This window comes from Paramormyrops kingsleyae, chromosome 20 (assembly GCF_048594095.1).
Source record: "Paramormyrops kingsleyae isolate MSU_618 chromosome 20, PKINGS_0.4, whole genome shotgun sequence".
Taxonomy (NCBI): Eukaryota; Metazoa; Chordata; class Actinopteri; order Osteoglossiformes; family Mormyridae; genus Paramormyrops; species Paramormyrops kingsleyae.
Window position 1 is genome coordinate 1,201,250 of NC_132816.1, and position 12,158 is coordinate 1,213,407.

At 46.7% G+C, this 12,158-nt stretch overlaps 1 protein-coding gene across 4 annotated transcripts in view; it reads right to left on the reverse strand.

Moving 5' to 3' along the window:
- The window catches only part of map4k3a (mitogen-activated protein kinase kinase kinase kinase 3a), a 70,536-nt gene that overhangs the window by 11,776 nt on the left and 46,602 nt on the right, over window positions 1–12,158 (reverse strand). The window contains exons 14-18 of one of the 4 annotated variants that reach the window (XM_072703910.1): window positions 12,066–12,124; window positions 10,818–10,880; window positions 5,312–5,370; window positions 692–730; window positions 336–392 (exon numbers count right to left, since the gene is read on the reverse strand). In XM_072703910.1, the coding sequence (XP_072560011.1) occupies window positions 336–392; window positions 692–730; window positions 5,312–5,370; window positions 10,818–10,880; window positions 12,066–12,124 (277 nt within the window). The remainder of the gene's footprint in view (window positions 1–335; window positions 393–691; window positions 731–5,311; window positions 5,371–10,817; window positions 10,881–12,065; window positions 12,125–12,158) is intronic. The other 3 variants (XM_072703911.1, XM_023798477.2, XM_023798478.2) reach the window with 3 other exon arrangements.

The following is a 12,158-nucleotide window of genomic DNA, read 5'->3' on the forward strand; positions in this document are numbered from 1 at the left end:
CCTTCGGACAAGCAGGGACACCCGATGGTGGCGGCACAGAAAGGAAAACCACAGTGGAGAGCATGCAAGATGACGCCGGAGCAAGCTGACACAGGAGACGGGGGAGGGGGGCGGCGGAGAGTCGGGTGTCACTCGGACTCCACAGAAGCAAGAACAGGCAGATTCAGGTAAGTCGGAAGTGGGATCGGGGGGTAGGCCATGCAGAATGAAGGTGTGGATGAAACCAAAGAGCCCTTCCATTTCTCTTTTTTCTCTCTCTCATTTTTCTTTGGGTGGCGGGGGGGGGGGGTTTGCAGAAGGAGAACGTGACTAAACTCGAATATGAAAGGACTTACTGTTGAGTTTCATCATCATCACCATCATCATCATCCTCTAAATGAGCCACATGTCCCCTGAGGAGATGAAGAAGGTAACATGGCTCAGTGTCCCGCTAGCACTAGGATTTCAGCCGAAAGCCCCCCTCCCCCCCCGCTCTGGGGGCCATGTGTTCGGTCTGATGTTCGGTCTTGCTGCTGAGTTCTACGGGATGTCACGCTTATCAGTATGGCGACTGCGGCAGCAAGACTAGAACAGGGCGGTCCAAGCAATGTAGTCCTGCTGGACAGGAAGGGGTGGGGGCGGGACTGCAGGGGGCGCTGTTAGGGAGCATCGAATGTCACTGCGGAGGAGACGGATGTGGGACAGCACCAACCTCTGGTGTAGCTCCTCCTCCACGGACTTCAGAAGGCTCCTGGGAATGACAAGAAAGGAGCAGATGCAGCAGCTGGTAGGCATAATGTCATTTCCTTTGCATGAAGGAAGTACCCACATCTCAATTTTTGAAGCTAACCATGTGCATACAAACAGCCACGTGATGTTATTACCAAGGCATCTTCAAATTGATGCCCAGGCAGCAAATGGCAGGGAAAGGTCCGGCTTGCATGAAATGCCATTTCCCATGTTACAGTGCGAAGGAAGCTTGGGTGAAAATGTCACGAGGTGCTGGAGAGATGACAGCCAATAGGAACGAGGCTCGATATTTATCCCAGAGCGGATGGGAGGTGGTGGGCGTGCTCTGAGCGCAGTGAACATTCAACCCACTGCTACAACACGATTATCTCAGTCTCACGCCTCAATTTAGCAGAAACTCTCTAAAGCAGGAAGGTCAGGAGAACAGCGCCAGGGGTCTGCAAAGACGTTCGGCAAATTAATGAGATGGTGTCATTATTACCAACTCCACCAGTCAGAACCAAAAATATTCAAAGGGAAAAACAAAGTATTTCAAGTATTAAAGCCCCACTCCTATGTATTCATGGTGGGGGGGCTTTCTGCTGTCTGGATTTATTAGGGAGTCCCAGGTTCAAGAAAAGGCCTCACCAGACGGGTGGAGCAGTTAATGTTTTTTGATGGATTAAATGGAATAATAATATTTAAGATCCATCCATCCACTTTCCAACTAATTATCCAGTACATTGTCATAAAAACATATCCCAGGATGCATAGGGCACTAGGCAGGGGGCTCCCTGGACGGGGTGCCAGTCCATCACAGGGCACTAGGCAGGGAACTCTCTGGACGGGGTGCCAGTCCATCACAGGGCACTGGGCAGGGGGCTCCCTGGACGGGATGCCAGTCCATCACAGGGCACTAGGCAGGGAACTCTCTGGATGGGGTGCCAGTCCATCACAGGGCACTAGGCAGGGGGCTCTCTGGACGGGGTGCCAGTCCATCACAGGGCACTAGGCAGGGGGCTCCCTGGACGGGGTGCCAGTCCATCACAGGGCACAAACAGAGACACACACAGACAATATGATGCTAACAGTTCACTGCTGGATAAAACTGGAAAGCTCTCTCTCTCATGCACATAGACATGCACTCATTCACTAATGGTGGAGAGCCATGTCATGCAGTGTGACATTTACATTTTAAATGCTCTGGACAATGTTTCCTTGATGTGCCAGTTTGTGTATTTTTTCCTTATAATTTACAAAAACAAGAAAATCTTGAAAATCTGTTTTGTGTTAGTTCACGTTCATATTTTATAAAAATTCATTTTGTGATTGCAGTAGCGTTTTTCTGTGTTTAATAATAAATTAAGGTGCGGAAACAGGCTATTTAAAACAACTCCAAAATACAGTACTTTGGCAAAACCAATATACCAATATAGAAACATAAGCTAAAGCAAAGTTTTATTTTTTTAATTCACCATATATTAATATTCATGTCCCTGCCTAACGAGCGCAAAGCAAACCCTTTTCTGAGGACATCAGGGCACACACCACGGTCTGCACCCGACCACCGCTGAATTAAATATTCAATTAAAACAACAGGCGATTTATCAGAATTCTCACTCTATGTGTGCTGCAAATCCTAATTAGTGACTGGGTTGACTTTTTAATTTATCGGGGCATTTTTCAGATTAGTGGGGAAAAAATGAGCAGGAGAGATCATTTCTAAATCTGTCTTGTAAATACTGAAATTTGAATTGGAGAGGGGACTTGGGGACTTAGTGACTAAGTGACTATGGCTGATACAATAGAGCCTCTAAATTAATAAAGTGCATTACGGAAATCAAAGGAATCCCAGTGCTTGCCACTGACTGCTTTGTGTCGTTACGGAGTTAAAACGCCAAAGCTGAACACCATGCCTTGTTACACGCTTACTAAAGACTGCACGACTTTCTGCAGCTTTGATTTAGGTTGGATTCACCGTTAACTGCTCGTATTATACAGCGGGGAAAATAAGTATTGAACGCATCAATATTTTTCTCAGTAAATATACTTCTAATGGGGCTATTAACATGAAATTTACACCAGATGTCGGTAACAATTAAGTAATCCACAAATGTAAAGAAATCAAACAAATAAGTCCATGAATTAAGTTATGTGTAAGGAAGTGAAGCGACACAGGGAATAAGTATTGAACACATGAAGAACAGGAGGTGCAAAAAGGCAGGGAAATCCAGGAGACCAGCTGAAATCTGTCAGCAATTAGAAAGCAATCCTGCCCCTATCGGTGCAAATTAATATCAGCTGGCTTAGTCCTAATTGATGGCCTATAAAAAGGTTTCTCATTACCAAGGTGTCACACGAGAAGCATCTCATGACGGGAAAAAGCAAAGAGCTCACTCAAGACCTTCACAACTGGTTAACTAATAGAAAGCAGCGAGTAGTTATTAGAGGCACAATGTCACAGTGGGCCTGCGTTCATAGTGGGGTACCGCAGGGTTCAATTTTAGGACCACTATTGTTCCTAATTTACATTAATGATAATGACACCAATACATACAGTAAACTGGTTAGAGGTGGGTGGTGTAGCAGATACTGATCTAGCAGCAGAGAGGCTACAATGGGATCTTGATTTAATTAGCTACTGGGCTGATACCTGACAGATAAAATTTAACATAGATAAATTAAGGTAATCCATGCAGGGAGCAGAAATATATATTACAGATATTTTATGGGTTCCACTGAAATAAAGGTAGCTGATTACGAGAAAGATCTCGGTGTGTATGTTGATGCTTCCATGTCCCACTCTCGCCAGTGTGGGGAAGCAATAAAAAAGGCCAATAGAATGTTGGGGTATATCTCCAGGTGTGTGGAGTTTAAGTCAAGGGAGGTGATGTTACATTTATATAATTCCTTGGTAAGACCCCACCTAGAATATTGTGTGCAGGTTTGGTCACAATACCTTAAGAAGGACATTGCTACCTTAGAAAAGGTGCAACGGAGGGCTACAAGAATGATTCCTGGTCTTAGAGGAATGTCTTATGAGGAGAGGTTAGCTGAGCTGAATCTGATTAGCCTCAAGCAAAGGAGACTAAGATGGGACATGATCCAGGTATATAAGATTCTAACAGGTCTGGATGCTGTTCTGCCAAATGGCTATTTCAATATTAGTTTAACTACTAGAACCCGTGGCCATAAGTGGAAATTAGCGGGAGAACATTTTAAAACGAATTTGAGGAAGCACTTCTTTACACAACGTGTAGTTAGACTATGGAATAGTCTTCCTGCTAGTGTAGTGGAGGCTAAAACCCTGGGTTCCTTTACATCAGAGCTAGATAAGATTTTAACAACTCTGAGCTATTAGTTAAGTTCTCCCCAAACGAGCTTGATGGGCCAAATGGCCTCCTCTCGTTTGTAAATTTCTTATGTTCTTATGTCGCAAAACATATTGATGGCATTGGTTACAGACATATTTCCATACTTCTGCTTGTTCCAGTGAGCACCATTGAGGCCATAATCCAGAAGTGGAAAGAACATCATTTCACCATAAACCAGCCATGACCGGATGCTCCTCGCAAGATTTCTGACAGAGGAGTCAAAAAGTAATCAGAAGAAATGCACATCACCCCAAAGACACCAACCCAACAGTGAGGTTTGGGGATGGGAACATCTTGGTGTGGGGCAGTTTTCAACATATGGGACTGGCAGACTTCATATAATTGAAGGAAGGATAAATGGAGAAATGTAGAGACATTCCTGATAAGAATCTGCTGCCATCTACCAGGGTGCTGAAGATGAAACGAGGGTGGACATTTTAGCAAGACAATAAAGGAAGCCAAGGAAACTAGAATGGCCCAGCCAATCACCCGACTTGAATCCAATTGAAAATCTATGGAAAGAACTGAAGATCAGAGTTCACAGGAGAGGCCCCTGGAACCTTCAGAATTTGAAGACAGTTTGTGTGGAAGAATGGGCCAAAATCACACCTGAGCAATGGATGCGACTAGTTTCTCCATACAGGAGGCGTCTTGAAGCCGTCATTACCAACAAAGACTTTTCTGCTAAGTATTAAATACATTTCAGTAAGCGTGTTCAATACTTATTCCCTGTGTCAATTCACCTTATTATAAATAACTTAATTTATGGACTTGTTTTGATTTCTTTATGAGTGGATTACTTGGGTTGTTACCAACATCTGGTGTAAATTTCATGTCAATATCCACATTAGAAATATATTTACTGAGAAAACTGTTGACGCATTCAATATTTATTTTCCCCACTGTAAAATGACAAAGCGTGGCATGTTATCAGCTCCTCAAGCTGCCTGATGGACTGACTGTACCACAGAAATCTGGGCCAAAATCCTCATCAATAAGCTGGTTGATCAGTGCCACTCTATCAGCTCAGATCCTCCCTCCCATATCTCAGCGCTTTCATCCAGCAGATGGAGAGAGACGAAGAGCTCAGCGATTCGGCCAGAGGGCCCGTCCCCCAACGGGCCCCCAAGCTGCCTCGAGGCGGTGGTTTGACGCCGTCACGCAGACACTCGCTCACAGACGGGCCCAGACACAAAGTCGCAGCCACAAGGCCGTGAAATTCCACTTACTTATTCCCTCCCAAAAACGAGTTTTCCGGTGATCCATGTGGGAATTCCAGCTGAAGATCCTAGGGAAAAATAAGAAATAACTCAGCTTCGGAAAGCAGTTTGATGGTAAACAGTGCCCAGTGCCAGGAAGAGGACAGCATCCACTGCATCACGGCTGCGACACGCCGCCGCTCATGCATCAGGTGGGTGTGTGGCTCTGGGGGGGGGGGGGACACACGCTCCTGAAGTGCTAGCGTGTAGCACTGCCACGAATAGCTACATCATGCAGGTTCGCTTTTAAATAAACAAACACCGGTAATTACTGTGAAAACATTAAACGGGCGGTTAATTCACAGAGAGGGTGACTAAGAGGTTGATTAACAATGGCAAAATTAACCGCTACAGCAAATTAAAGCAAAGAAAAATAAAAATAAATAAATAAAGGCTTGTTAGTAGAAAAACACAACACGCATGTATTTGCATAAACGAAGTGAAATTAACCACCGCAAACACTGTCAAAGGTCAAGCCCACTCGGGCGATGCAGAACCGATAGATCGCTTCAGACAACTCAAATGAAGGGCCGAGTCGTCCACGAGGGCTGGGGACAGCTGTATCTTATGAGGGAGGTCTGTCATAGACACAGGAGCCATCCGTCATAACACACTGGAGTCATACAGAGCATCTATCGCGACACCATTAGCAGATAACATAGCGTATGATCACCAGCCATGGCATGTGGCTACCTGCAGCTAACATATCAAACGACGCTACCATCCCGGTAACAATTAACCGTAACCTTAAACATAGCTTTGCGGTAGAGTTACTGTTAACCAAAATGCATCATTCTAAAGATGTAGCTAGAAAGTGTAGTAATCACCATACAGCAAAAGCTCGTTGTTACCATTGAAGTATGAAGAGAATATTACACTCAAAGGATGATCCATAAATATTTCCCTTCCTAATTGGATCCTGTTCATTATCATCGCTCAAAAATCAGCTTGATGTGCAGCAGATTAAAAGGCCAGATGCCTTAAAGCCCCAACGTTCATTCTGCATTTCGCTTGTTAGTTCGTTTATTAATGGCACTCTATTAACATTCTCTCCAAGGTTACCAAAAATTACAGAGCTGGTTATAAAAGGAAGAAAAACTAAAATAAAGCTGTGCAAGGGGAGGGCTGGTGCTGCTTTCCCTAAAAATGATTAGAAAAAAAAAACAAGGAAAAGCAAAAAAAAACAAAAAAAAACAAAAAACAAAAAAAAACAAAAAACAAAAAAAAACAAAGCAGCGTTTTTAAACATAGTTACTGTGAGACTTGCTGCGTTAGCATATGTGGAAAGTATTCCTTGTACAAGACACGGGCAAGATGCCATTCCCAGGCTGTCACTATGCCTTTTTGGGACTGAAGAGGCAAACAAGGACAGGACTGAATGTTCCCACCTTGCGATCTCACTTGGCGGGGGTGCATCAGACCCCAATACTGAATATTAAAAAAACAGGAAAACGTTCAAATACTCTCGTGTTTAAACATTAAGCGCTGCCTGAAAATAGGTCTGCTCAGTAAATCATTCACACCTGCAGCACAGCAGCTGATGTTATCTTCTATCCGAATAATTGCTTTAACTAATTAATTGATTGTTGGGATGCAGCAAAAAGCTGCAGGGTCTTGCGGTTTTCCTCCATCGCATTTGCTACCATGGTCCTCATGCCTGCATGCAGTATTTATGCGATATCGCAGGAATCATTAGTAAGGACGCATTAGAGCTGCGGCTCTTTGGAGTTTTGAAAGCAGGTCAGAGATTTTGAGCTTGAAAGGAGGTTATCTGTCAGTCCGTGTCGATTTATGCGGCCAGAGTCACGACTCTTCCAGCACGTTCCAGGACCTCACTGCCACAGGGCTGCATGGGTGCTGAGTGCCTGATGCAACACCCTCAGCATCAACCGCACCGTCTGTGACAAAATCCAATGGAGGAAAAAGTTGGAGTGAGCACAAAAAGCCTATTGTAATCTAGGGGGGCGCTGTGCAACTTGGTAGTTAGCAATCTGTGCCAATATCCGGAAGGCTGTAGATTCGAATCCCACAACAGGCAAAGCAGTCACATCACCATCAGGACGCTGAACAAGGTGCTTAACCATGAATGCCCCAGGGGCCATCCATGCTGGCTGACCCTGCACCAGGGTTGACCAGTTCCGGTCCTGTAGGGCCAGAATCCAACACATTTTACAGATTTCCCTAAACCAGGTGATTAGCTGATAAAAATGAGTTTCAGCAGGGAAATCTGCAAACTATCCGGAACTGGGGAACTCTGCCCTCTACACTCCGACCCCAAGCCTTGCTCTCGGATGTCACCTTGAACAAAAAGCATCAACTAAATGTAAGTTTATAATGAAGTTAGAGGCTTATGTGATACAGCAGGATGTAAGTTACAGATTAACTGTAATTGTTGTGAACAAAGAAATATGAAGGATGTTAATAAGGATGAAAATCCAAGCAACATTAAAATTTTAAACAGCGTCTCTAGTGAGCCAGCGGGGAGCAGAGAAACGCCAAAGGGTTTGGCTGAATCTTCGGGTTTCCATGGCGACTGATCAGAAGACATGGTAACCGTGCCCTAAGGTAAAGAAATCCAGCTCAGCCCGTTAGGGTTTAAATGGGGTCAGCTGGGCAGATTTTGGGAGGAGAAGAAATCAGCGGCGTACTCCCACTGAAAAACTGTCCAGCCCATGTGTTGATCAGGAGGACTAGTTTAGCATTTTGGTTTTGGTCAGGGATTCCTTTTGGGGTTAGTATGAGGTGGAATTTGAAGGGGCCACATCCTTATTTCTGTTTTCAGTTTGTTATGTTTACGTTGGTCCTGCTACCTGACATTGTCGTCTTAAAATGATGTGATGCGCAGTATTTACTGAAGGCTCAGGTGAAGCGGCAGCATGTGGAACCCAGGGCACACATTTCATGTCTGCTAGATGATCGATGCATCCTACTGTGAAGCAGCTTCCCACACGTAACACTCATATCATCATTCCCGCACAGCTTTCCGCTGACACAGGGAGCATTCAAGGTTGACCGGCTTCCTTCAGAAACAGCCACATGAGGGCGCCCCCTTCAGCACAGAGCCAGAACTGCAGTGGCTTTTCCCACAGCAAACAGCTTAAGCACATGTAGGGTACCAAGAAAGGCTGATTCGATTAAGCTGCAGTCTCTGGCTGCACTTAAACCCATACTTGACATTACAACCTTACTGGGCTGACGGTGACACCATCACACTAACCTCATCACGTTAAGCCTATGCCCCTCAATGCAAATATAAACTTACACTGTGGGCTACAGCAATCGCCAGTTGTGTTATTTAATTTTTTTTTTTTAGGAAAGATAAAAGGGAAAACATGTTTTAATGATTATAAATTCCCTGTATTGAAATACAATAGGACACGGTATTAGGGAAGAGCAAACTAAATGTAAATTTACCAGGTCCAGATGCAGCTGCTGCTTGGCAGCTCAAAGTTGTGCGATACACACATGGCAGATTAGGGCCAAAGGACAATTAACAAAAATGGCCACCTGTCCATCTGTCCTGCACAAGCGAAAAGAAAAGAAGGTAAGCTAGTCCTCTCCCTTTCAGCTGGCCCTTAATGCTGAAATTTCCCTCTGTATACATAATCCAACCATCCACACATCGGTAATCGGCACAGGACCATGGTGATCCTTGATTCTCTCTCAGGAAGGGCAGGTGTAAGTCAGGAGATGAAACAGGCAGGATGCCCGTCTGTAGGCGTGACCTCTGATGCTACCTCACCGTTAATACCAAAGGGACACTGTGACCTGAATATTCTATTCTCTTACCGCAGAGCTGTTTGTTCTTACTTTTTTTTTTAATTAAACAAGCCCAAGTTTGACACTGGACACATTGCACAAGGCGCCTGAATCAAGCAAATCAATACCAACCACGTCCCTCATAACAGATCCAGACTGCTGAGCGATTCTCTTTCTGAGATTATATTCTGCAGCACAGACATGTCAGTTCCTTATACTCTCTTGGCCAGGTGCTGCTCAAAATGCTTTGCTACCCATAATTCTGGCACGGTATATCCCTATTCCTCCACGGTGCCACCAGTGCTTTCGTCTGCATACCGTGCTCTGTACCAACTAAATTTATCACACTTGACTGAATTGTGCTTCGCTTTAACAAAGTGTTTCTTTTGGGATGTCACCATACAGACCGGTTCTAATTAAGTGTACATCTGAAATTAGCACTGCAAAATATAGCTATATACAGGTATCAAATTACTTATATAACTCGATGGCTTCCTGGACCTTCAATGGTAATAATGGTTATTTGTTTACTGAAGCTGACCGCTTTAGATACAGACAGACAGATGAATGAATATATCTTAATTCGCTGACCATCCTAAAAGAGTTCAAGGTGACTGAAAAAGGTCCTGCTGGTTTCCCAGCAGATAAATTGTTTTCATCATGGATGGAGCCTACCAGCACTGTGACTGTGCTCCTGGGGACCCTGTGTGTGCGTTTGAGGACTGTGCTTCTGGGGACCCTGTGTGTGCGTTTGAGGACTGTGCTTCTGGGGACCCTGCGTGTGCGTATGAGGACTGTGCTTCTGGGGACCCTGTGTGTGCGTATGAGGACTGTGCTTCTGGGGACCCTGTGTGTGCGTATGAGGACTGTGCTTCTGGGGACCCTGCGTGTGCGTATGAGGACTGTGCTCCTGGGGACCCTGTGTGTGCGTTTGAGGACTGTGCTTCTGGGGACCCTGCGTGTGCGTATGAGGACTGTGCTTCTGGGGACCCTGTGTGTGCGTATGAGGACTGTGCTTCTGGGGACCCTGTGTGTGCGTATGAGGACTGTGCTTCTGGGGACCCTGCGTGTGCGTATGAGGACTGTGCTTCTGGGGACCCAGCGTGTGCGTATGAGGACTGTGCTTCTGGGGACCCTGCGTGTGCGTATGAGGACTGTGCTTCTGGGGACCCAGCGTGTGCGTATGAGGACTGTGCTTCTGGGGACCCTGCGTGTGCGTATGAGGACTGTGCTTCTGGGGACCCTGCGTGTGCGTATGAGGACTGTGCTTCTGGGGACCCTGTGTGTGCGTATGAGGACTGTGCTTCTGGGGACCCTGCGTGTGCGTATGAGGACTGTGCTTCTGGGGACCCTGCGTGTGCGTATGAGGACTGTGCTTCTGGGGACCCTGCTGTGTGTGTATGAGGACTGTGCTTCTGGGGACCCTGCGTGTGCGCATGAGGACTGTGCTTCTCCCCCAACAGGTAGCGGGAAGATAGGGCATAAAAACAATGCCGTGAGCACCACTGCTCATAGACAACCAATCAGGGAGCGATGTGGACAAGACCGTGGGCACCGCCCCCCAGTGACTGAACACACACACACAGGTAGTTATGACAGCAGCTCTGATGTGGGCGGCAAAAATCAGGTGGATTAAAGATGAGAAGAAATAAAGCACAGAGATGGCTGTAGGAATGTTAAGAACAAAGGGAAGATATCTGAGAGAAGGCGAAAATACCAGATTAGATCTTGCAGTGTAGTATATTTCCTCTGCACAGTCCAAAAAATCGTCAGTGTCGGGCTGTTTAGCAGACAGACCAAGAAACCCGAGTTATTCACACCCAGCACAGAAACACAGGGAGAGTGGTGGGACGGGCGAAGGAAAGGACAGTATATCACAGAAAGGAGCGGGACATCACAGGACAGGGAGGGGCTGCACCAGAGGGGGCGGGACATCACAGGACAGGGAGGGGCTGCACCAGAGGGGGCGGGACATCACAGGACAGGGAGGGGTTGCACCAGAGGGGGTGGGGCATCACAGGATGGGGTGGGGCTGCACCAGAGGGGGCGGGACATCACAGGATGGGGTGGGGCTGCACCAAAGGGGGCGGGACATCACAGGATGGGGTGGGGCTGCACCAGAGGGGGCGGGACATCACAGGATGGGGTGGGGCTGCGCCAGAAGGGGTGGGGCATCACAGGATGGGGAGGGGCTGCGCCAGAAGGGGTGGGGCTGCACCAGAGGGGGCGGGACATCACAGGATGGGGTGGGGCTGCGCCAGAAGGGGTGGGGCATCACAAGATGGGGTGGGGCTGCACCAGAAGGGGTGGGGCATCACAGGATGGGGTGGGGCTGTGCAGGATGGGCATAGGAAGGGGCGGGCCGGCCAAGACAGGCCTGAGGGGGGTGACCCAGGACAGCGAGCACTCGAAAGGCTCATCTCTGCCAGTGTGAGGTTCGAGTTTGGGGAGAAAGGAAGCAAAAGCCCGAGGATTTTATGCTGATCAAGCTCAGTTAGTAAATAAATGTGGAAAATTTAAAGAGGAAAATTTACATAATTAACATCCTTGGCCATAAAGATCAAAGGTGACCAAAGACAGACAAATAAATTTGCTTTTCGCAATTAAAAGTTAACGTAATAACAATTACAGATTCAAATTAATTAACTTATTTATATATTGAGATTAAATTACATTAGTGTAATTTTTAATTCGTTTCCAGGAACGCTGGTGTAAATGCACTCAGTACTAGAAAATGGAGTAAATTCGCTGTTAGCTGTAGAGGTAAGTGCAGTGAACTGGGGATCACTGACACATCAGGAAGGGAAAACCTCACTGTGGGCAGACAGGGCCGGTTCAGACTGGCATTCTGCCTGTGTGTGTGTGTGTGTGCGTGCGTGGGTTGGGGGGGGGGGGTAGTGAACCCCCCCGGTGGTGTAATGGCGGGTGAGCGGGGGGTGGAGGTGATGCGGTCAGGCGGTCTCACCGGCTCGTGATGAGGCTCGGTCTCTTTCCGCAGAGGAGGATCGAACTTCACTTTGCCAACTGTGGGTGAGAATGGACACCATCACTCCAGAGG